General features: G+C 35.5%; 2 protein-coding genes across 3 annotated transcripts; both read right to left on the bottom strand.

The window, feature by feature from the left end:
• Window positions 1-3,471: 3,471 nt before the first annotated feature.
• LOC143546938 (disease resistance protein RPV1-like) lies at window positions 3,472-14,061 on the bottom strand. The gene is made up of 5 exons (XM_077038481.1): window positions 13,548-14,061; window positions 12,564-12,867; window positions 4,613-5,404; window positions 4,234-4,518; window positions 3,472-4,137 (listed from the first exon to the last, which is right to left on the bottom strand). The coding sequence occupies exons 1-5, from the start codon at window positions 14,024-14,026 to the stop codon at window positions 3,472-3,474; spliced, it is 2,526 nt and encodes an 841-aa protein (XP_076894596.1). The 5' UTR covers window positions 14,027-14,061.
• LOC143546944 (uncharacterized) lies at window positions 10,208-12,577 on the bottom strand. Of its 2 annotated transcripts, XM_077038486.1 has the most exons (3): window positions 11,772-12,577; window positions 11,369-11,665; window positions 10,208-11,278 (listed from the first exon to the last, which is right to left on the bottom strand). In XM_077038486.1, exons 2-3 carry the CDS (start codon window positions 11,585-11,587, stop codon window positions 10,208-10,210), a joined length of 1,290 nt encoding a protein of 429 aa, XP_076894601.1. In that variant the 5' UTR covers window positions 11,588-11,665; window positions 11,772-12,577. The 2 variants fall into 2 exon arrangements, with proteins under 2 accessions (XP_076894601.1, XP_076894600.1); XM_077038485.1 differs by having other exon boundaries at window positions 11,369-12,577.
• Window positions 14,062-26,240: the final 12,179 nt, after the last annotated feature.

Genomic DNA, 26,240 nt, shown 5'->3' with positions numbered 1-26,240 from the left:
GTGTCAAGGACTTGGCCTATTCATCAACTTGGCCTATTCGCACGGTTTTTATGCATCAACCACCGGGTTTTTATGATAAACGTTTTCCTAACCACGTTTGTCGGTTGAAGAAATCAATGTATGGTCTTAAACAGGCATCGAGGGCTTGGTACACCCGTTTTGCTAATTTTATTAACCAGGGGGGGTTCGTAGCAGCACCTGTGATCGGTCTTTATTTTTTTATCAACAAGACTGTCTAATATTGCATATTTATTATTATATGTTGATGATATAGTCATCACAGCTTCTATTGACCGTCTCTTAAACAACATTAATGGCACGCTCTCAAGGGAATTTGCCATGACTGATTTGGGTCGTCTACATCATTTCTTGGGAATAAAGGTTACTCAATAAAAGAATGGTATTTTTTTATCACAGACCCAATATGCCAAAGACATAATCACCCGCGCTTCCATGTCCTCGTGCAAACCTTGTTCAACACTGGTTGATCTTTTATCTAAATTAAGTGCTACAGATGGAGCTCTATTTTCGGATCCGACATTATATCGGTGTCTGGCGGGTGCACTGCAATATTTAACTTTTACTCGTCCAGATTTGTCTTATGCAGTTCAACAGGTGTGTCTCTTCATGCATGAGCCTCCAGATCCTCACTTTTCCTTTATGAAGCGTATCATCCGTTATTTGCAAGGAACAATTGACTATGGTATACGGATCATGAGATTTGATTCACATGACTTGGTTGCCTATTCTGATAATGATTGGGGCGGTTGCCCAGATTCAAGACGCTCGACATCGGGTTATTGTGACTTCCTTGGTGACAATCTTATATCTTGGTTTGCTAAACGTCAGCCTACTGTCTCACGATCCAATGCGGAAGCCGAGTATAGGGGAGTTGCAAATGCGGTTGCAGAAATGACTTGGATTAGGAATCTGGTGCTCGAACTTCACACTCCTTTAACGCGCGGATCAGTATTTTTTTGTGACAATGTTTCAGTGGTCTATTTGTCCAATAATCCGGTTCAACATCAAAGGACAAAACACATAGAGATTGACATACACTTCGTCAGAGAGAAGGTTCGCCTTGGGCACATTAAAGTTCTTCACGTCCCATCCTCTATGCAGTATGCGGATATATTTACCAAAGGATTATCTCGTGAACTGTTCCAATCATTTCGGTCAAGCTTGGGTGTCGTAGCCAGCCAATTATAATGTAAATTAGGAATAGATTATAGTTAGTTATTTAGATATAATCCTTGTATTCATTGTGTATATCCTTTCCTTATTTCTTGATTGTATTCTTCCCTATATATAGGGTCATTGTTTATCAATAATAATCATCAAATACTTTACACCATAATTACTTTTAGTTACAAAATACGATCATGCAAGTTTTTGTTCAGGATTAGACACAAAACCTGTATCATTCATACTAAACTAAATTTCTGTAGTAATAAACTAATATTAAATATTAATTAATAAATATACATACATACTTATAGTGCCACAAAACATGGAAAGAAGAGAAAATGATAAGATCTTACTAGTTTCTCAAGATTCTACCTTTATTAAACTCTCTTTGACAAATGAGACCAAATAGTACCCAAAAAACCTGAGTCAAGACCAAAATCCCAACAGTCACTTTGTATCCGGTTACTGATCGGTTTTGTTCGGTGACGTTTTGTTGCCCGAAATGGACCAATCTGTGCAAATCACTACATAAGAACCTAGGTACAGAATAAGTCAATATTGTTGGTTCAGGTCCCAAGTTCTACTCAGAAGTTCACAGACCAATTGTGTTTACATGAATGTGCAGAAAGATAAAAGAGAATTGGAAAGCTTGGTACATTAATTCATTAAAAAAATAGGCTATAAATAGCCTTAACATTATACACCATATCAGTTCGTTTGGTATCCTGTTAATGCTGTGTTCAAATCACCACACAAAATGGAAGTACATAACAAGGTAATAACATGGAAGTCATTTTATCGATTCCTTCGAGCAGTTGGTATGCGTAAACTAAATACCATGTGGATATGTAAAATTTGATTCAGTTGATCCTCATAATCACCAGTTTAAACAAAAATCATCATTGAATTCAAGCATTAATGATTGTAAGTATAACTTGCATACATGTTGATGACAGAATTAGTCATAGAAAATAAAAGGGTTCCAAAGTTAATTTGTCCATAATTAATCTATCAAACACATCAAAACCAAACAATAAAAGTTGCTTTATTGTGCAATCAAAATAGAAAAGAGAAGGAAATTTTGATGTACCTGATAATGACTGTAAGGAGATACTCATGTTGTGACTGGCTAATTGTCTTGTTCACAGCTCCACATGAGTGTATATTGAGACTTCTTCTGGGAAGGATGTAAAATCATACGACTCAAGTTGCTTCCTTGACCTATGAATACACAGACCTTTCAACTGATATATGCTTTGTGGAAGATGACTTATTGTCGTACCTATTATATCTAACACTTTCAAACATTCTAAACTCCCAAGTTCCTCTGGCAATTTCTTAATATTATCACATAGGCGGAGCTTTAAGGATTATAAACATTTCATCTTACATATGTTGTTCGGAATATCTCGTAAGGATTTGCAACAGGATATGCGTAACGACTTTAAATACTCTAATTCGTGTATATTCTCGGGTAACTGCTCAAGTGCCAAACAAGAACCTAGTTCAAGTGATTGTAGATGTTTCAATGTACAAATGCTATCCGGAAGATGCTGAAACTGTTGCTCGCATAAATGTAGCAATTGTAGACTTACTAACCGCCACAGATCCTGAGGAACTCTTCGTCCAAGTGAAAGCTCTCTTAAATGTTGTATACCACAAATAGTTGCTAAAATGCACTTAAGGTTTTCGCAAACGCACGGACCAAAAGAAATAAGTTTCTCAAGATTTCCACTCGGTGAGGATCTAGGTTCGTCATACTTTTGACAGTATTGGTAAGAAAATTGAATTCAAGCATTCATGATTGTAAGTATAACCTGAATACATGCTTTTGACAGTATTAGTAAGAAAATTTTAAGGATTCCTTATTGTGCAATTAAAACAGAAAAGAGTAGGGATTCCTTCTTGTACAATTTCTCCGGGAATGATGTAAAACCATAGGACTCAAGTTGATCCCTTGAACCATAAATACGCAGACCGTTCAACTGATAAATGCTATGAGGAAGACAACTTATGTCCATGTCGTTTATCCATAACACTTTCAAACATTCTAAACTCCCAAGGTCCTCTGGCAATTCCTTAATATTTTGACAACCATAGAGCTCTAAACGATTTAAACATCTCATCTTACATATGCTGTTCGGAATGTCTCGTAAGGATTTGCAACCCGAGATGATTAATTCCTCTAAACACTCTAATTCGCATATATTCCAAGGTAACTGCTCAAGAGCCAAACAAAAGTAAAGACGAAGTGATTTTAGATGTTTCAACATACAAATGTTATCAGGAAGATGCTGAAATGGTTGACTGCTCAAAGATAGCTTCTCTAGACTTTTCAACTTCCACAAATCCTAAGGTTCCTTCAAGTGTAACCTTTCTTAAATCTTGTAAATCACAAATCGTTGCTAAAAAATACTCAAGATTTTCACAAACGCATGGACCAAAACGAAAAAGTTTATCTAAATTTCCACTCCATGAAGATCTGGGTTCATCATATATACATGTAAACCCAAACTCTGGCAAATCATTTCTAGCATGCAGTGGGCATACATCTACACAACATAGACTTACTTTTACTGTATCTTTTGAATTAAGAGAAGCTGATTCATGTGTTTTGTCAACCTCAAGATATGAAACATTTAAGCATCGACTTAGGCCAGTGCGGACAAGCTTTTTTAGACATTCCACTGGTGCGTGAATTTCTTTTAGATGAGAACAATCTTGAAGATATAATCTCTCAAGATGTGAAGTCAGCCCAAGGTTAAGGTTACTCACCTTAGAACCCGTAAGGCTGAGGCCTTTGAGGCTCAGGCATTCAGTTAACATGAAGAGTTCTACAAGGTCTTCACATCCAGTAAGATTTAACAATTCAAGATGTGGAGTTACGCTAAGGTCAAAGGTTCTTAACTTCGAATAACTAAGGTCAAGGAATTTAAGCTTATTAAAAACCTGTCATAAGAAAAAAACAGTGGATGAGAATTAGTGTAATGACAATATATAACATTATTTGCATTATGCAGAACAACCAATCAACCATTATTCTACCTTTCTTTCTCCTCCTTCCCAGAGTTCAGTTATATTGCTACCATGCATTTCAAGGTTAACAAAGTTATTTGCTTGAAACGTTTCAGGTAGAGACCGAAAAGGGTATTTACTCCAACAAAGAAATTGTAAAGCATCTGGTAAGTATTTGCTAACTTCATCAACTTCTGTTCCGTCGCATTTCACATTAAGTAATCTAAGTTCTTCCATCTTTCTAATACCATTCATAATAATATCAGAATTGAGATTGGAATATCCCAACTTTATACTTCTTGTGGCTTTGGTGCCCTGTAGATAATTAAAAAGAAACGCCGGTGTAAAAATTTGTCAAAGAAAACAAAATTCCCTAGTTGTCCACAATTCATACAAACTTAAAACTTACCGATTCCTTAACCAATATGTATTCAATTTCCTCTTTAATACTTAATCGACTATGTCTGCTAGGCTCGTTAGGATGCAAACGACGTATTATATTCCAGCACATTTCTTCTATATGGTCATGGAAGCTCAAACGATCAAAATGAGAAACAGTTATCAAAGATTTCTGCTCAAGAACACTTAAACCAATTTCAGCATAATATCCACAACTATCAAGTATTCTAATTGCTTCACATTTCTTCTTATTTTTCAGCATGCATACAACATCCAGAAAGATTTCTTTCTGATCGTCCTCTAGACCATTATAGCTTATCTCCAATCTTTTCAAAGTTTGATCTTCAGGGATGGTGTTTAGTTTTTCTATGGCACTTTTCCATACATGATCACTTCTACCACAAAGATGTGAACCCAAAACTTTGATTGTTAAGGGAAGACCAGCAGCATAATGTACAACTTTACTTGATAACTCGTCAAACCTTTGATTTGGAATATCTTTCTTAAATGCATACCTATTGAACAGGCAGAGAGCTTCCTCATCTGATAATAGATTAACATCATGAATAATGCTAACTCCATGTGCTACGAGCACCTGCTGATCTCTTGTTGTGATGATGATTCTACTTCCTGGTTTAAACCAAGTACGCTCACTAGCTAATGCCTCAAGCTGATTTATATCATCCACATCATCTAGAACAATAAGAGCCTTTCTATCAAGCAAGTTCCTTTTAATCTTATTTTTCCCATCAGAAACACTTGTTACATCAATGTTTTCATCAGCTAGCACATCTTTAAGGACCTGTTTTTGCAATTTCTTCAAACCAGTAGAAGAGCCTTTTGAAACTTCTCGGATGTTCTCAACAAAGCTTACACCTTCAAACCAAATGGATATTAGATCAAAAACAGCTCTCGCCAAAGTGGTCTTTCCACCACCTTCTATTCCCATGATCACTATGAGACGAACATCTTCGAAACCAATTTCTAAAGATGAAACTACACTCTTTACCCGGGTCTCCATGCCTACTAACGTCCCATCAATTCTTGAATTAGTGAAATGTAGCTTTAGGGAAATTTCCTGAACAATTTGTTGAATAAATTTAGCTTCATGCCTATGTGTTAAAGAAGATTCATTTAGATTGCATGAATGTCTCTATTAAGAAAATGTTATATAGAAAAGAAAAAGAAGAATATAAGCCGAAGGAATTACCCATTCAAAGTAGTCTTCAACTCCATCCCAGCCAAGCAGGCTGCTTCTTTGAGAGCATTTCTCCATCTTCTAGATCTTCATATTCCTGTTTGATGAAGTCCAAAGCTTTCTTAGTCTTAGCAAGATTTAACACAAGTACAAGACATTTGAATAAGAAACTTCTTCTACTCTAAAACATAAATCGTTCACTAGGTTCGGTGATAAAGATGTTACCGATCCACTATGACACCATTTAATGAAGATGAAGAGTCACTGCAGCAAAATGATAGAATGGAACAAAGATGGTCGAGAGGTAGATCAAAGCTCCTACTACCCTTTTCATGTTCTGCAAAGGCTTTTCCAAATGCCCCACTTTGGTGGCGAACTTCGGTGGGTTCCACGTCAAAGAATATGGGGTAAGCAGTCTGCTCCTTCGTCTTTTGGCACTCAATAATCTTTACAAGCTCCTCTAAGCACCATGATGAAGATGCATAGTTCTTGGAGAAAACAATTATGTGAATTCTCGACTCCTCAATTGATCTTGTGAGATGATCACTAATCCTTTCCCCTTTCATGATTTTTACGTCATCTTTGTAAGTTAAAATACCTTTCCGCTGAAGAGCATGGTAGAGATGATCAACAAAGTTCTTACGGGTGTCTTCGCCCCGGAAATTTAGAATGACATCATACTTGAAACTCTTTTGAATGGGTGATGCAGAAGTAGATGCTAAAGTAGAAGCCATTTCTTGAAAGATCGAATGGCATGAAATGAAATATTCTATGTTTGTGGAAATTTGTGCAAACTTATAAGAGATTAATTGTTTGAAAACCTTTTACATTGGGGGCTGGGGAGATACAAAAGATTCATGCTTGCCATTGAGATAAAAGACATCTACCAACCCTTGTTCTAAATTATTGATTAGGCGCATTCACAATTACAATGAGTAGCCACCATGTTATTGTGAAAAAAAAAATAATTCGCAAACTTGGACCCTTGTTTAAAATAATTGGGGTAAATTAATACGAACGGATGAAGACGATTGTTTGTTGTGATGGGTAGGGGTCAAAAGATTCCTATTTAAATATTTGAATAAAAGATTAAGACATATACCTAACCTTGTTTAAAACTATTGATTACCATTGTAGTTGACTTTATGGATGCTTAAGGCTGGTCACTATGGTGAGGGGCTTCGAAGCCCATTCCCAGTGTCACGTCAGCATCACGTGTGCACTAGGGGCTTCAAAGCACCACCCCAAAGATGCCCCTCAATGATGAGGGGGCTTCGAAGCCTCTTAATTTTTATTTTTTTTTATTTTAATAAACTAACAAATTTATTAAATACAATAATTATCAAATACAAACTAAATTAAAATTAAAAACATATAAATAAAAAAATCAACTAATTTTAGTCGTCATCGTCGGCGTCGGCGTTTTGTTGTTTGTTTCTCCAAATATGTTCAACCAAATCTGCTCGAAGACTGAAATTAGTTTCTTTTTTTCGTGTTCTTAATAAAATAGCAAATCTCTCATCTTCGTTTAGTGTTGTCATCGGATCCGGCGCATCGTCGTACTCGCTTGACATATTGCTCTACCCGAGTCCTCCGGTATCATATTATGCAAGATAATACAAGTGTACATTACATTTCTTAACTTATCCATGTGCAGAATACGATCCGGATGTCTAACTATAGACCAACGTTTCTTTAATACCTCGAATGCCCTTTCGATGTCATTTCTGGCCGACTTGTAATATTTTCGTTTTTCATCAGTCGAGCACGTAAAGCTATGAACCAACATTGCCCAATCCGAATAAATGCCATCGACTAAATAATATCCGTATTCGTAGTTGGCACCATTAGTGGAAAATGAGGTGTCGGGTCCAACCCCGTTTACGAGACGGTCGAAAAGAGGAGACGCATTTATCACAGCTATATCATTGTTTGCACTGGGCATCCCAAAGAAAGCATGCTATATCCAAAGATCAAATGATGCAGCAGCCTCAAGGATAACTGTTGGTCCATCATGATCACCCCGATGATATTGACCTTGCCAAGCAACTGGGCAAGCTTCCCAATATTTTCGTTTTTCATTAGTTGAGCACGTAAAGCTATGAACCAACGTTGCCCAATCCGGATAAATGCCATCGACTAAATAATATTCGTATTCGTAGTTGACACCATTAGTGGAAAATGAGGTGTCGGGTCCAACCCCGTTTACGAGACGGTCGAAAAGAGGAGACGCACTTATCACAGCTATATCATTGTTTGCACTGGGCATCCCAAAGAAAGCATGCCATATCCAAATATCAAATGATGCAGCAGCCTCAAGGATAACTGTTGGTCCATCATGATCACCCGATGATATTGACCTTCCCAAGCAACTGGGCAAGCTTTCCAACCCCAATGTGTGCAATCAAGACTACCAAGCATCCCAAGAAAACCGTGCCTCTGTCATGCACCTCGTATATTTTTTGTATGTCGGCTTGAGTCGGTTTCCTCAAATATTTTTTATGATATAGTTGAGGAATACCTAATATTAATGTCAGTTTATTAAATTTGCATTTAAAATGAGAGGATTTATAAATACATATTAAAAAATGATAATACTCACATTCGCAGAACGTGTGAAGGGCTTCACGAGCCATTGTCTCCGACATTTGTAAATACTCTTCCATGGCGTCGCTCGTGGTCCCGTACGCGAGTTGACGAATCGCCGCCGTGCATTTTTGCAATGGAGAATAACCAGGCTTACCTCTCGCGTCATCCAGTTGTTGGAAAAAATCATAACCGCGTTCTAAATCACCAACAATTCGTTAAAAAAAAGTTGGCGACTAAGCCGAAAACGCCGCAGGAATTGTTCCGCATCAAAAGTCACTTCCGGCGAAAATAATCTTGCATCAACCTTTCATGAGCACCGACACGATACCGTTGTCGATGAGGACGTCTTGTTAGCGGTTGTGAGCTTTCGCAATGCTCGACTAAGACTCGGGCAGCATCTAGAATAGCACTAAATACTACCTCATCCCCTGAATCGGAGTCTGAAATAACGTCGGGGTCAGGGTAGTAGTAGGGTGTCGAAGATGAATCGGAAGACATTTTTGGGAGAAAATTATAAAAAGTTTGAGATTGTAAATTATAGAAAGTTTGAGAAAATTATAAATGGTTTAGTTTGATAAATATATATATATATATATATATCAAACGGTCAAAAGAGCCGTTGGATAGGGGAGGGGCCCACTAAATTCATCTTCCACGCCGGCCGTTTGAATGGCTTCCTCATCCGCACCCACCGTTGGACGGCGCCCGCAATGGTGTTTGGAGCCCACCGCGCCAAAAAAAGGGGCCAATGGCGCCCCATAGCTGGTAGTCTTATTGCTAAGGCGTATAATAATAATAATTGTTTACTTAATTAATGGTAATTCTTTCGTAAAATGAATCAAATCAGTTGACCTAGTGTAGGTCCTGAAACCGGGATCAAACAACAATGTTCTTGGATCAATCTCACTCATGAGCTAGCAGAAATCACTCACAAGAAACCGAGATCTCGCATCTATTTGCGTTTGGATTATTTCTGATTGAGGAAAGAAAGAGAGAGTAAAGAGAGTTGTTAAGAAAGTAGATAAGATTTTGTAAAAGGTTTTTTAGCATGTGCATGCTTCATCTTTATTAGTGAAGCCATGCCATGCTCACTTCTATTATTAATGGCCCAGTGGGCTTTTATACAAGGCCTCGGGCCCAAACATACAAAGACAAAGGCGAGAGCTGACTAGGTACATCTTGAACAAAACGAAATAATACACAAGACTATATATATTACAAAAAAAAGTTGTTGGTTGTTGCAATTGATCAGTTCTATGTGCCTTCTTAATGAAAAACCTGAGTCGAGACCAAAATCCCAGCAGTTCACTTGGTATCCGGGTACCTTTTGTTGCTTGGAATGGCCCGAAAACCCCGAGCCCAGATCGAAATCTCAGTATGAGTTGGGTTGGTATCCAGTTACTGCTATGTGAAAATCACCACATAAAATGAAAGTAATGGAATTCATTCTCATCGATTTCAAGAGAAAATTCTCACACATACATTTCATCGAGCAGTTGATATGCGTAAATTAAATACCATTTGGATATGTAGAATTTTTCAATTGAGCCTCACACAAGTTTAAACAAAAAATCATCATTGAATTCAAGCATTCATGATTGTAAGTATAACCTGTATACATGTTGATGACAGAATTAGTCACAGAAAATAAAAGGGTTCCAAAGTTAATCTGTCTATAATTAATCTATCAAACACATCAAAACCAAACAATAAAAGCTGCTTTATTGTGCAATCAAAATAGAAAAGAGTAGGAAATTTTGATGTACCTGATAAAGAATGTAAGGAGATACTCATGTTGTGACTGGCTGATAATCTTGTTCACAGCTCTACGTGAGTGTATATCGAGACTTCTTCTGGGAAGGATGTAAAACCATACGACTCAAGTTGCTTCCTTGACCCATGAATGCACAGACCTTTCAACTGATAAATGCTTTGTGGAAGATGACTTATGCTTGTACCTGTTATATCTAACACTTTCAAACATTCTAAACTCCCAAGTTCCTCTGGCAATTTCTTAATATTATCACATAAGCGGAGCTTTAACCGTTTTAAACGTTTCATCTTACATATGTTGTTCGGAATATCTCGTAAGGATTTGCAACAGGATATGCGTAGCGACTCTAAACACTCTAATTCATGTATATTCTCAGGTAACTGCTCAAGTGCCAAACAAGAACCTAGTTCAAGTGATTGTAGATGTTTCAATGTACAAATGCTATCTGGAAGATGCTGAAACTGTTGCTCGCTTAAATGTAGCAATTGTAGACTTACTAACCGCCATAGATCCTGAGGAACTCTTCGTCCAAGTGAAAGCTCTCTTAAATGTTGTAAACCACAAATAGTTGCTAAAATGCACTTAAGGTTTTCGCAAACGCACGGACCAAAAGAAATAAGTTTCTCAAGATTTCCACTCGGTGAGGATCTAGGTTCGTCATACTTACATCTAAACCTAAACATTGGGAAATTATTTTTTGGATGTAGTGGGCACACATCAGTGAAATCTACATCTATATTAAATGTACCTACAGAATCGAGATTAGCTGATCCATGCTCTTTGTGAAACTTAAAATATGTAAAATTTAAGCAATGCCCTATCTGAAAGTCGACAAGGTTTTTTAGACATCCCGTCGAAACGTGAATTTCTTGAAGATGAGAACATCCTGCAAGATTTAACACCTCAAGATGTGGAGTCAACCCGAAGTTAAGGAGACGTACCTTAGTATAACTGAGGTTGAGGACTTTAAGGTTCAGACATTCAATGGGAAACTGGAATTCTTCAAAGCCCCAAGAGCTTTGAAGATTTAACACTTCCAGATGTGGAGTCATGCCAAGGTCAAAGGTTCTCAACCGTGAATAACTGAGGTCAAGGAACCTAAGCTTATTAAGAAACTGTCATATATAAAAAAAATGGATGAATATCAGTATAATGACAGAATATGACAATGTATTATGCAGAATGACCGATAACCATTAATGTACCTTTCTTTCTCTCACTTCCTGAGGTTGAGGAATACTGCTCCACCACATTCCAAGGTTAACAAGCTTATTTGATTTAATTGTTTTAACTAAATACCGAAAAGGGTATCCATGCCAACATAGAGATTCTAAAGCATCCGGTAAGTATATGCTGGTTGTATTATCTTTCCATGACCGTTTTCCAAATTTCCCATGAACATAAAGTAATCTAAGTCCGTTCATATTTCTAAGACCATTCACAATAATTGTTGGATCTATATTCGTGAGCCTCAGTCTTATACTTCTTGTTGCTTCAGTACCCTTAAAATAAAGAAAATAAATAAGATAAAAAAAACTAATATGAAAACTTGTCACAACAAATAAAAATGTTCTAGTTTTCTACTAGTCATATAAACTTGAAACTTACAGATTTATTAAGCAAAATCTTTTCAATTTCCTCTTTAATTCATAATCGACTATGTCTGCTAGGCACGTTAGGGTGCAAACGCCGAACAATATTCCAACCCATTTCTTCTATATGGTCATGGAAGCCTAAACCATGTCTATCAGAAATAGTTATCAAAGATTTCTGCTCAAGAACACTTAAACCAATTAGAGCGTTAAATCCACAGCCTCCAAGTATTTTGATTGTGTCATGTTTCGTTTGACCTTTTAGTACGCATACAACATCTAGGAATATTTCCTTATGATCATTCTCCAGACCATTATAGCTTAGCTCCAATATTTTTAAAGTGTGATCTTCGGGAACTGTTTTTAGTCTTTCTAAGGAATCTACCCATTTACACTCACTTCTACCACAAAGATGTGAACCCAAAACTTTGATTGTTAAAGGAAGACCAGCACCATAACGTATCACTTTTCTTGAAAGCTCTTCATACCCTTGATTCGGAATATCCCTGTTAAATGCATACCTACTAAAGAGGCAGATTGCTTCCTCATCTGATAACAAATTGACATCATGAATAAAGTTCACTCCGTGTGCTACAAGCACTTGCTGATCTCTTGTTGTGATGATGATTCTACTTCCTGGCTTAAACCAAGTAAGCTCACCAGCTAACGCCTCAAGATCGTTTATATCATCCACATCATCTAGAACAACGAGAGCCTTTCTACTAGGCATCATCCTTTTCAGCATATTTTTTCCATCAGATGCACTTTTTACATCAATGTTTATATCATTTAACACATCTTTAAGAACCTGGTTTTGCAAATCCTTCATACCAGATCGTTTTGAAACTTCTCGGACATTCTCAACAAAGCTTTTACCTTCAAACCAAATGGAGATTAGATCAAAAACAGCTCTTGCCAAAGTGGTCTTCCCGCCTCCTCCCATCCCCTTAATCCCTATCATACGAACATCATCATAACCACTTTCTAAAGATGAAACTATATTCTTTACCCGAGACTCCATGCCTACTAACTTCCCATCAATGCTTGAATTAAAGAAATGTAGCTTTAGTGAAACTTCTTGAACAATTTTTTGGATAAATTTCGCTTCATGTCTGTGTGTTAAAGAAGTTTACATCACATTAGCCAATGCCCCCACATTAACAGTTAATTTCAAATTTACTACAGACAATCATAAGCAGATTGACCTCGTAAATTGGGGAGGCCCGTACTTAAGTAGCAAATGTGAAAATTTGCCTACAGAATCTTGTTTTTCTTGAAGTTAGTTTAAATTTTAAGGATGGAAGCAGCACTACTCTCCTTAAGGGCCCCAACTTATTGGAAATCTGACAATTAATCTTGGGATTTTATAGCTAGATAATTAAAATTTTAATATTCCATAACCATCATAATAGAAGTATTTTGCTATTCAAATGGGGTTACGGCACAGCTTGTTGCCTGTTTGCATGCCACTTTATTGTAATCGTTTTATACTTATGAAAGATTACTTAATTTAAACTTTTATATCATAAACCAAAGTATTTCTGAAGTAGTGATCCTTTTTGTAGTGAATATTGAAAGTTTAGTCTTATTTTACCATCATATGTTGTTCTTTAACCAACATATATTTTAGCTGACTAATTCTAACACCACCCATATTATGCCCAACAAGGAAAACTGATGTATCCAAATCTACATAACTTCATATATGAAGCAACATCATACTGGTATACTCATGTTTTAAGTTCAAGTATTGAGTTAGCATTCGGAAAGAGAAATCAAATGAAGAAATTACCCCTCAAAAGTGTTCTTCAACTCCCACCCAGCCAGGCTGGCTGCTCCTTTCAGTGCATCTCTCCATCTCCCACCATCCTCTTTCTCTACATGTTTTGCAAAAGCTTCTCCAACTGCCCCACTTTGATGGCGGACTTCAGTGGGTTCCACATCAATGAAGATGGGATAAGCAATTTGCTTTGTCGTCTTTTGGCACTCTATGATCTTTACGAGCTCCTCTAGACACCATGATGAAGATGCATAGTTTTTTGATAAGACAATTATGTAAAATCTCGAATCTTCAATGGATCTGATGACTTGCTCACTGATCCTTTCCCATTTCTCAATTTTTTCATCATCTTTGTAAGTTATGATACCTTTTTGGTGAAGAGCGTGATAGAGATGATCAACAAAGGTCTTACGGGTGTCTTCACCCCTAAAACTTATAAAGACATCATATTTGAAAATCTTTTGAATAGATGACGCTGAACTAGATGCCATTGCTTGAATGATCAAATAAAATGAAAAGGATAAAGACTAATAATTCTAAGAAGACAGTTTGAAAAAATGTTTATGATGGGTTCTGCTTTTCATTATAAAAAGGTGTGTAAATACATATAACATCATGAGTTCACTAACGGGTCAGGTGCTAAAAGCTGGTGGAAGGCAGTGGGTTCAGATGGGGGACAGGTTGATTTTTTTAAAACAATAAAAAAAATTTCATTTCATTACAAGTTGCCAATGATGGCGGGTTTAAGTTGGGTATTATATTGTGTAATCTTAGTTTTTGTTAAGTTTTTAGCATGAACGGTGGTACTTCAAGCATGTTTTTTGTGTTTCAGGTTGTTAAACGCTAATGGTGTTTATTGGAGCTAGTTATGAGCTTACATTGATGTTTCGGGATGATCCACATCAGCACGCGCACATTTCAGAGTTAAACAAGTAAAATACGGGAAAACACCTTGCCTCATGGTTGAAGCCACCCCCCTCGCGCTACGCGAGTGAGCCTGAAGTAAAATCCGACTAGTTTGTCCTTTGCTCTATGCGAAGTACGGGGAGAAGGCCGTCACGCTACGTGACTCTAACACCCCAACATGAACTGAGCCGACGTGTCACAATGTACGAAGGTATAAAGAGGCCGAAGACATAATTCCACTAGATAGCAATCTCCATAAGCATCCTAAAGTTTAATTCACTCTCTCCATCCCTCCCAACTATGAACCTATGGGGAAAATAGGTTTACAGAATGAGCCGAATGTCCGGTACGGAATAATAGGCTCGCTTAGAAAGGAAAACATTTTTAGTAAAGAGGGTATGTTTAAAAACAGTTTACGTTGGCTGTAGAAAAACAGTTTTGGTAATAGTAAAACAATTTCAATAAATGATACACAATTAAGAAAACATTTCACATAAATAGTAAGTCAAAACACTTTAGAATAAGTCAAAACAGTAATGTGCAAGTCAGAATAATAACAAATATCCAAAACTGCAACAGATGATTCAATAACAATAATTCATACCACATAGTTTAAATGGTTACAGATAGTTCTTATCATACGGATGTACCCATGGCCCAAAAAACATCTCATAATACGTGATAGCACACAATCAATCACACGAAATGGTCCGGTTTCGCATACCCACAACCATTTCCCGTAGTAGAAACCATAGCAAATCTAGGACCGGTCCATATGCCTCTTAATAGCTATAGGCCACACCTGCGTTTAAGAGATGTTATGAACTAATCTCTCTGTCACGGAAGGAGCACATGGTATTTATGCCATAACAACATGCTCGTGGGACACTACTCAAGAAGCTGGAACCTAGGGTAATAGGGTAACAGAGCACAAAACATATATTTTTGAAGCATTTAAAAATTCGGTATCGAGACATGCAATAATGAAAAATCAATTTCAATCTAATGCATGCTTGTTTTGGTTATAACATAACATAAAATTAACATATTACTGACCAAGGTATAACATATCAGAAAACTAACTGAGCGTAACATGAAGCTCGCTCATCTTGGTTAACGGTACCATAATAATATAGTCGGGTGTTTATATATAGGAAGTACCGCATCATATACAACACACACATATGCTATCAAAGCTCCGTTTTCCATGATGTTCGAAATTCATATTACTTTTCTGGAACATTTGAAATTGGTTGTGAGTGTAGAAGAAAGATACAGTAATGATAAAGGTATAAAAACTATTATTTAATTAACGGAGAGAGAAATATAGTGCTTTTAGTATAATTATAGAGATGATGATATGGGACGGGCTGAGAATGCTCTTAACTTTTGAAGATAAGATTCATGTACTGAATTTTCAACGTGAAAAAAAGTAGGTTATAATGGGTTGGGGTCGGGTTAAAATGGTATTGCATAATAAAAAAGCATAAGAGTAAAAGGGGGTCAATTATTGATTAAGCGTGGTGATCATTCACGTAAAAAAAAAAATCTTGACTTCAGTGTTTACAAATATAATAAAAATGAAATCACAAATTTAATGTTAACAGAATAGAACACTTGTTTTAATCTAGAGCAATTTAATAGACTGCATTTTCAATAAAACTCAAAAACCAACTCCATATGTACTAGCAAATAAACCATCAGATTTACCTGATCATCATAGTATGATACCAATATTATAAAAATACGGTATATGCAAGGCTGTAATCATAAACTATACATACCCTCAGTTCAACTTGTTAAAAGTTTCTACAGAAATCTGAGTATTAGTGGCAGCTCTATATTGCAGGTTCTGCTTCATAAGTTTTTATAAATTTAGCTCCTTCCTAAAAGTTTTTCTAAATTTCACTATCATGCAAAAACAAACATAACCAAAAATCTAACAAAATATATATTCTGATAATCTGATTAGATGATGAAAATTCCCACACGTGCATTTTGTCAAGCAGGCGGTATGCATAAACTTAACAGACAGTTAATATGTGGACTTTGATTCAATTCAGCCTCATAAGCACCAGTGTAAACAAACATCATCGTTCAACTCAAGCATTCTTGATTAAGTTTGTGATAAGCGTTCAAGATATTCAAAACATATGTGCAAATATACGTAGAGTGTAAAGGCCCTTATTTGACTAAATTTGTCAAAAAAACTTTTAAAAATCAAAATTGACCTTTTGACTATGGTTGACTTTCTTGTGGTCAACTGCACATGCTGGTGGTTCCTTGTTGTTAGAATATATCAGCTACTAGTATTTTGTTGGTAGCTTAAGTTCATTCTTAGTATACCAGGTACACAATCACAAAACAAAGCTATTGAAGCAATTGTCTTAATGGGAGTTATTAAAAATCAGAGGTTGATTTTTGTGATTAGTGTTATAAGTCAATCCTTGTCTGACTTGTATTGGACTGAAAACTCTGTGTTGCGGTATATCCATAGTAAGGGTATTTTGGTCATTGGGCTCCATAAAAAAGTTTAAGGATATGATAATTCAGTTTGATTGGGAAATGAATGAATTGTTACTTAATAGCAGCATTTTTGTTAACCATGAGTTTCTGGTCATGTTTGACTTTTTTTCTAGTCGTACATGACATATGGAACTTTCAAAATATTTTTAATCAATTTTGACAATTGACAATAACTGAAGAATCTAGTGGATCAGTTGTATTTTTGATTCTTACAATAGATGCAATATTTATACATGCAAGGGTAATTTAGTCATTTGATACAATAGGTCGAAGTTCAAGTATAAATAGAAGTCAACCAAAGAATCTGTAAAATGGTATAATTGAGCAGCTGGTTTGGACTATTAATAAAGTTATCATATCTGCAACAGTTTCTACATATTTGGTTTATTAGACTTATTTGACTTTATCCTGTCAAAATTGATCTGAGAGTTAAGAAATGGTTTTGGATCATAATGTATATTAGCTGCTACCATTGGGCTCATGATAGGGTTTGATGCATGTGATAATTGTGATAGATAGAGTGAAGATCGAATAATAGGGATAAGATGGAAGAACGATTGTATTAAGGAAAACGTAAAGGTTACAAGTTCCAGGCCTAGCCCTATCTCACTGCATAAGCAGGAGCCTTAGCAATGCCATATTCAACATAAAAATACCTTCCTCTCCCTGTTAGCTATCAATACCTATTTATATAATATAAGTTGCACTAGACCCCTCTTAAAATAGACAAATGACATTTAGACTAGAAACTAGATACGATTCCTATCAAGCTCTTTCCTTGTTATGGGTTAATCCGGATTTGGAAGATTTGAGGGTGCACATGACAACTTTGGAAGTCCAACAAGGTCTGGTGAACAAAAGAATGAGTGGGCCCACATAGTGATTTTCAGATAATAAATATGGGCCAATACAATATTATTTTTCAACTGGTGGTGGATTAAATGGAAGTATTTACAATGGGTTTCCTTTATTATATGGATGATTGGGGGAAGACATATGGGCTCAACAAAACAGTTTACTATTTTTTGGTTCTAGTTGCATTACTTAGATTACATGGGCCATTCAACCGCAAGAATTGCACAAGTGATAGAGCTGATAAATAACACCGTTTGGCCCTGTTTTTATCTATTAGATAATTGATTAATAACATTAATCATGCAGCCAAGATAATCTGTTTATTGTTTGATTTTTCATTGGAAGATGATGTTGTTTGTCTGTATTCGTATTGTAATTCAAGCTAAAATTTGTCTGTTTATTAATATCTGATTTTTTTATGAATTAACATTAACTAGTGAGCAATGCATGCTAGTAAGAAGATGATGTAATTTTCTTGGCCAATCATCATTAGACGATTACTCAATTGCTATATAGCCCTTACCAAATGCTGTTTATGATATCATTTCAAGAAGATATTTTTTATATGCAACAAAACAAGAAAATGGAATTGATCTAGTAAGAAACGGAAATACTTTGCTAAACCATATATATATAATCTTATGTAAATGAACTAAGAGTGAAAAGGGTAATAGATAGAAAGTAAAAATCTAGGGGCCAAATTAGAAGACTAAGTTTACCACCGGATTGCGTCACGTACAATTATAAAGAAAACCTCAAGCCTCATGTATTTTCACAAGTGACGTCTAATTAAATGTTTAGAAATCTATACATAAGCGAAAAGCTCCAAATATGGAAAACAATCTTTATTCCCGCCACTCTAAATTATGAAAGCACAAATCTAGACCGGATATGAAGTGAATCATTAATAATTATGTAGAATGATCTAAGAAATCTCTCGTTCACTTCTTTTGTGATTGTTTCTAGAGTGTAGTATTACTATCTACACCAGCCAACACATGTAATACAACTTGAGGAAAGACACTTCTCATGTGGGAGAAGTGTGTAGTTGTCACGCATGTATAAATAATTCTTTATGTACGTGAATGCGTATTTGAGACGAATTTAGTGAAAAATAAATGCATTTAATGTTTGTCATACATCAAAAACAAGAAAATTGAATAGAGTAAGAAACAAAAAATAATAATAATAATAATAATAATAATAACAACAACAACAACAATAATAATAATAATAATAATAAGAAAAAAAGAGCAAAAATTATTTTTCATACGGACTGATGAGCCTATATATAGATGTAACCCTAATACTCTTTTCATAAACACATAAAACCCTAATCTCTTTTGCTTATAACGCCGCACCTGCCATCGTTTGATTGTTTATGGTGCAGAGAACTGAAGAGCTGATTGTTAATTACTAATAACATGTTGATTGTTCATAGGGTTTTACACAACGAATCAGGTACGCATATACATCCTATAATAATGTTTATTCAACTTTACCTCTTAGATTAACAATATATACTTATTAAACGTTAATTTATTATAGTTCTTCTTAACATGCAACTATTTGAAACGTTAATTTATCCAAAGGTCTCAGATTTTAACCAAAAAACATGAGATTTCTTGAATAACATGTTCTTAAGATTTCTCAAATTGATAACACTAATGTTTGAAACCTCATCTTTTATCGAACACCTCAGATCATCTCATTTATTCACTAGAATGCACTTCTATTCTCTTTATATATTATTTTTTGTCATCAAAGTTTAATGTCACGAAACCCGTTTTATTACATCTAATCACCAAATTTTACTATTGTTCATTATCTATGCATCAAAAATGCAATAAACATAGGGGTGTGTATGGTTCAGTTTGATTTTACTATGTTTACTACTTTTTGGGTTACCATTTGGGGAAAGTTTTTAGGCTGACAGAAAATTGGCCAGAATAATGAGTTTAGGCCTTAATGTTTTTGACAATTAATGATTAATTGATTATTATATATTTTGACTTAATTATTTGTATTACACTACTTGTTAAATTCTTACAAAATTACTTAAGATTTACACAAAAATCTATACAGTCTTCAGTTGGGTTTCATTTTTTTAACATGCTAAACCGAAAATGAATGGAAAATTCAGTTTTTTGGGTTTCATGCAAGTCAATTGATTGTTGTATATGTAATTGCCAAAGTATGAAGCAAAACCATTTGACTGGAAACTATTAATAATTAAATTAAATTGGTGGATAAGTTGTTAAAAAAATTTGAGCAACAACAGAGAATATAATTCCCATATTTATTTATTTTTTGAATTTCAGGCCAAAAGTTTTGGGCCTTAACCAATAGATTATCTTTTCACGAATGTGGCCTTCTGACGGTGGTTGTAACAAAATCTGGATTAGGGTTACGCAGACTTTCTATATATACGAATGAAACTTCCTTTCCTGTCCTACCGAAGATGGCATTCTCATTCAGAGATCAATGTAAGAGCTTTTAGTTTTGTTTTAACGAATCTTATTTTCCTCAATCGTTCTTTACATGTTTGATGTTTGAAAATTACAGCTTGTTTTTAGAAAACGAATTTGTGAATTTTTAGTTTTGATTTTTTTATGAACATATATCCATTTATTTAGTTGGTGTTTAATGCAGCATATTTACTTATGTTTGAGAAACGAAGTAAATCGATATCAGACACATTTTCTTTAATATTTTGGGAATTTTGTTTCACTACATGCATGTTGTGATATAGATCTCAAACAATGGATGAATAATTTGTATTGGAAATATCTTTTTTGGTTCTATATTTGGCATGTTTAAATCATTCGGGATTTAACGATTTATACTTGTTTTGTCCAATTTAAATGTTAGGTTTGACGTTACGCATCACACATTACTGTCAGATTTGGCTAATCATTTAGGGGGCGATTATAGCATGTTGATTGTTTATAGAGTCTTGATGGCCATCATTCAGAAAGGTAACAAAATTCTCGATTTCATTCTTTATGGTCTCAAAATAAGCAACCAACTTTGTTAAGGTCGAAAAAATAACAACCGCAACAAGCATTTTTGTTTATGTTTTTTTTTTCAATTTTGAAAGTAGCTAAAGGGAAATTTTGAAATCCAAAATATATTAATATCTAAGCAGAAGTTTTCCTTGTAGTGTAAAATATATTAATCCATAATTCAACTTCTTTATGTAGCATGATAACAAAGGACACTTTGACTTTGTGTTAATTTGAGGCAACTGAACAAGGCCGAATTGATACTTTAAAGTTAAACAAAGCACCTTGCAACGGACCAGCTCGCATGAAGATCTCTATGGCTTCATTAGGTGATGGTATCACTGTTTTTAGACATCTCTATTAGATTCATGTCGTGCCTTATATGTTTATTTTGTCGATATGTTGAAGTTATTGTTATGGCATATGCCTGGTAATGTTTTAATTATTGAACAAGGTATGATGCTATTAAGTGAATGGTGTTATTTATGGAACTTAATGATAGTGCAGAATTGATTCCTTTGATAACGTGTGGGTGAAACGCACACTTTTAAAAAATACGTTTATAAAAAACGTACCTAAGTTATATAAATAAACGTTGCAAACATGTACTGATCCAAGTTTAAGTGACAAATAATAAGCAAATGTAGTATTTCTATTTTTATTTACATGTATTGAGAACAATATAAAATTTTGATAACCAGCGAAGCGTGATTAATATTTTGCTGTTGGTGTTTGCCTCTGGTTCTTTTTTGGATGCTTCAAACTAATAACAATCATCATATTGTGTCTATTCACAATAAGCAGAACTGCCCAACACAATCATCGAATACTGCAAAATAAGCTTCGCCATTTTCCCAAACGATAGAATTGGCAGTGCAAAACTTTTGTCTGATACTTCCATCTGAACAAAGCAAGAAACGTCATCAGCTGGCAAAATCACAAACACTTATAGATTGCATTATAAACCTACACTTACTTGCAAATCAAAGAAAACACATATTTATTACTCCATATAGCAAAAGGTCCAAAATTCTCTATTTAACTAACAAACCATAAACAATAAAATGTGAATAATGTCTCTGATTCACAAACCATTAAGCGTTACTAATCGAGGCGGCTCAAGTATCAGGGAACAATGAACATCAATTAAAATTGTTTTTCTGAAAACATTAACCAAAACCTTGAAGAATACCTGCAAAGTTGAGCATTAAATCCTTGTCAGTCTAACTGTAAATACTAATCACCTGAACCGAACCAATATAACCAAATATGTAAAGGAAACCAGAGAAGATGAATGTACGTACCTGCCAAGTTATTTTTGACAGCCATATCTGCCCCCCCCCCCCAACAAAAATAACGCTGCACATGACATGTCGTGAATCATTTTCCTATTGCCCAGTGCTGGATTTTCCTTTGTATTATTATTTTAATAATTCAAATTTTGTCAGTAAGTGATGTGTTACTTACATTAGTTAGTGGTGAGGCGGTAATGGACCGGACTGGCCAAGAAAATTCGATTATGCGGTTGGTGATGTAGTGAGCAAAGAAACCAAAACGTGGCTCGTAGCCGAATAAAACCTCCCAAATTAACTGAACTAAACAATTGACAGGCACCTCGGCTGGCGAAACAGGCGGGCCAGTTAAAAACTGGTGCCGGTCAGAATGGGTGCAGGACAACCCGGGCTTATTTAGAAAATGGTTACTCACCAAACCCATCATCAGTTTTAACCTGTTTAATAAAGCTCACCAAGTCACCAAGCCTGTTAAACTCATTTAGATGTATTGTGTTTTTGTTCATCAATTCATTGTTAAAATTTTCTACAACTTTTGCTTCATATTTTTTTATAAATTTAGCTCCTTCCTAAAAGTTTATAAATTTTTCACTACATAGTAAACAAATATAACCAAAAATCTAATAAACATAAATTAACTAGAATTTGAAAGTTTGGTTTTTCAATCAGTTCTTTGTAAGCAGCTCGGTTTGTATCTGGTTACTGATCATATAGATACTAATCTGGTTTTGGTTTGGAATGGACCAAAAAAATTAGGCAATGATTCAATTCAGCCTCATAATCACCCGTGTAAACAAACATCATTGTTCAACTCAAGTATTCTTGTATGATAAGCGTTCAAGATATTCAAAACATATGTGCAAATATATGTAGAGAGTAAAGGCCCTTATTTTGACTAGTTTGTCGTCAAAACTTTTTTTTTTTACTATATTTTTTTTGTCAATTTTAACTTTTTGATCAAAAATGACCTTTTGGCTATGGTTGACTTTCTTGTGGTCAACTGTAGATGCTGGTGGTTCCTTATTGATAGAATATATCAGCTACTAGTTTTTTGTTGGCCGCTTAAGATCATTCTTAGGATACCCAGTACACAATCACAAAAGCAAGCTATTGAAGAAATCGTCTTAATGGAAGTTATTAATTATCAGAGGCTGATTTTTGTGATCAGTCAATCCTTGTCTGACTTGTATTGGACTGAAAACGTTGTATTGCAGGTCCAAACATACGGTATATACACTTTTGAACTCTTTCATAATAAGGGTATGTAGGCCATTGGGCTCGATAAATAGTTGAAGTATATGAGCATTCAGTTGGACTTGGACCGAGAAGTGGAAGAATGGTTACTTAATAGCAGCATATTTGTTAATCATGAGTTTCTGGTCATGTTTGACTTTTTTCTGGTCAAACATGACATATGGAACTTTCAAAATACTTTTTAATCATATGGACAAAAGAATCTGCAACTGTTTACTTATCCTAGAATGACCTGGATTAATAAATGTCATTTGGTACATGCATAACCAATGTGGCTGATAATTCAATGAGTGCATGAAAGGATCTATTTTAGCATCCGCTAGACGCATGAACGTCAACCAGGGAGTTAGTGGAGATATGGTATACCTTGTTATCAATGGTTTTATGAACATTATTGGAAATTAACCTGTCAAAACTAGCAGTCATTTCATTGAACATCTTGAGAGCAGTAGACGCTAGGGTCGCGGAACAGAATCGGCGCATACGAGGGATGTCTTGAAAGTGGACCAACCAGTTACAGAATCGGTGGTTGCCTCCTCATGGAAATAATAGGAGACAAATTTGATGGTGAGATTGATACAAAATGCAAAACATCTTCAGATATAAAGTTTGTTGTAAGGCCCGTTCCTAGTATAGTCTTTCGTATTTGTAGCTCGGTTAGCTTATGTTGTTAATTTGTTTACTTATGTATGTTTGGGCTGAGGTCTTTGTACTTAGAGCCCATTGGGCCGATTATAATGAAAGAGTGTATGATAATACACACACTATATAAAGTGTGTGTATCACATACACCATACAACCTTTTGCAAATCTTTCTCACAAACTCTCTCTCCCTCTCTTACCTTCGGCCTACATACCACCACCACAAGATCCGAGATCTAGATCCTAGCTAGTTGTTTCCGCCAACTAGTTAAGAGGTTGATCCAAGACGATTATTACTTAGTTTGTTTGTTGTTTGATCCGGTCACGGGACCTACAGTTGGTATCAGAGCTTTCGGGTGGGTCACAACCTTGGATTTTTGGTCTTGTGTGTGTGAAAAGACGGATTTTCAAGAAAATAAGTGGGTTTCGGGTTCATAATTTCTTCAAAAGGTTCAAGAAAAAGTTTGTTCAATCTTCAAAGTCTTCAAAGTATGTTAAAGTTTGTGTGAAAAGTGGTATAAAATGGTGTTTAATCTTCATGTGTTGGTGTTTGGAATAGTGCATGTGTTGGGTTAAGTGTAGATCCACAAAAGATTTACTTAAAAGTTGTGTTATACACGAATTGGGGTGCTTGTAAAAGGTGATAGGAAAGTGGGTTGGTGACTTTCCTTATTTGCTTCATTCGAATACTTAATTCTATTCGAACTCAGCAGCCATTCGAACATAACTATTCCATTCGAACTTAATCTCCATTCGAATACAAATCAATTCGAATCCTCAAAGCTGCCATTAGAATAGACTATCATTTGAATTCTTTTGTGATCAAATTGAACTAAGGATTCTTTAATCGAATCACCAAGCCTTTCGAATATAAGATTATTCTAATCGAATGCACCTTCATTCGAATACTCATTCAATTGAAGGTTTATTCGATTCGAATACAAATATTCGAATATAATATACTTCAAACTATTTTTCAAAAGAGGACTGGTTCATTTGAATATCTTGTGTTAAATTTTATTACACTCGAACACTCATTCGAATACCCTATTAGAATACCGTTCGAATACTTTGGACATGAGTTTTTGAGATGTCTTTGTTTTAAGTGTGTTGATCTTTGACTCCTAACACTGTTGCTAGTAATGAAGCCATAAAGTATGTGATGTTTGAGAACGAGGCAGGAACAACGTCTAAGCCTCCAAAGCTGATGAAGTGGGATTGTGACTTTGATGAGTTTAAATGGAGATTTCAAAATTATCTCAGGATTATTGACCGCAATCTTCTTAGACCCTTTGAACAAGTTCCACATCGTCCTATGACCACCGATACTGATGGTGAGGTTCCTAAAGCGGTGGCAGATTATGATGACGAGGATAGAAGAATGATTAGTGAAGACACAAAGTTTTTGGTGTTCTAACTGTATGCCTTTCACGGGAAATTGCGTTGACATTGAGAGACTACACCACTGCTAAGACTGTTTGGGATGCTTTAGTGAACAAGTTTGAAGGCAACTTTGAAATGAGAAACAGTCGGAAATGGATGTTGAATGGAGAGTTCGATATGTTTAACTACATTCAAGGAGAAAAAACTGATAGTCTCATCTCAAGATTTGAATTGTTGATTACCAAAATCAACGGTGCTGGTATCGAATATGAAAAAATTGAGATCAATGACAAGCTTCTCAACTCTCTCCCTTACTCCTAGAGCAGTAGTGTCATAACTATCAGGAGAACTTCAAATCTTCATGGTATCAGTTGTCTGATCTGACCACAGTTATCAAATCGTTTGTATGGATGATAAGTTGAGGATGAACAATCACATTAGTTCTCTCTCCAAAGCCGGTATGACAACTGGAACAAGTGTAAGCACATCATGTTTAAGCCATGCCAACACTACTACTCAGAATCCAAGCTCAAACTTCAAGACTGCTGGTGCGTCCCAAGCTTCATCAAGTTTAGACTCAAGTTCCCTCCAAACTGCTATTGATAAAGCTGTAGCGCAAGCCCTACAGGCTCATGGGATCAAATCTACATCAAGCACTCCAACTTACTCTGCTCCTCAAACCATTTCTACTGATGGCTCCAACGTGGAACTGTTTCATGCCTTTATGGCTAGCTAGGAGGAATTACTACAAGGAAAGCTACTGCCTCCTTCCTTTGAGCATGGAAATCTTCCTGAAATCAACAAGAGAGACTTGAAGAAGATGGACATTCAGTATTAAATGG

This window comes from Bidens hawaiensis, unplaced genomic scaffold (genome assembly GCF_021521415.1).
Source record: "Bidens hawaiensis isolate Kalapana, Puna unplaced genomic scaffold, B.hawaiensis_p1.1 tig00014522_1, whole genome shotgun sequence".
In the NCBI taxonomy this organism is placed as follows: Eukaryota; Viridiplantae; Streptophyta; class Magnoliopsida; order Asterales; family Asteraceae; genus Bidens; species Bidens hawaiensis.
This window is presented reverse-complemented; position numbering and strand designations above follow the sequence as displayed.

What these genes read in the sequence shown, in the direction of transcription:
- LOC143546944 (XM_077038485.1), bottom strand. Translation starts at nt 11,587, where the DNA reads ATGAACGGACTTAGATTACTTTATGTTCATGGGAAATTTGGAAAACGG. An exon ending in AGGAAGTGAGAGAAAGAAAG is followed by an intron (nt 11,279 to 11,368) that starts GTACATTAATGG and finishes TATATATGACAG; the next exon opens with TTTCTTAATAAGCTTAGGTT.
- LOC143546938 (XM_077038481.1), bottom strand. Translation starts at nt 14,026, where the DNA reads ATGGCATCTAGTTCAGCGTCATCTATTCAAAAGATTTTCAAATATGAT. An exon ending in TGAAGGATTTGCAAAACCAG is followed by an intron (nt 5,405 to 12,563) that starts GTTCTTAAAGAT and finishes TTGCAAAAACAG; the next exon opens with GTCCTTAAAGATGTGCTAGC. An exon ending in GGGAAGGAGGAGAAAGAAAG is followed by an intron (nt 4,138 to 4,233) that starts GTAGAATAATGG and finishes TTCTTATGACAG; the next exon opens with GTTTTTAATAAGCTTAAATT.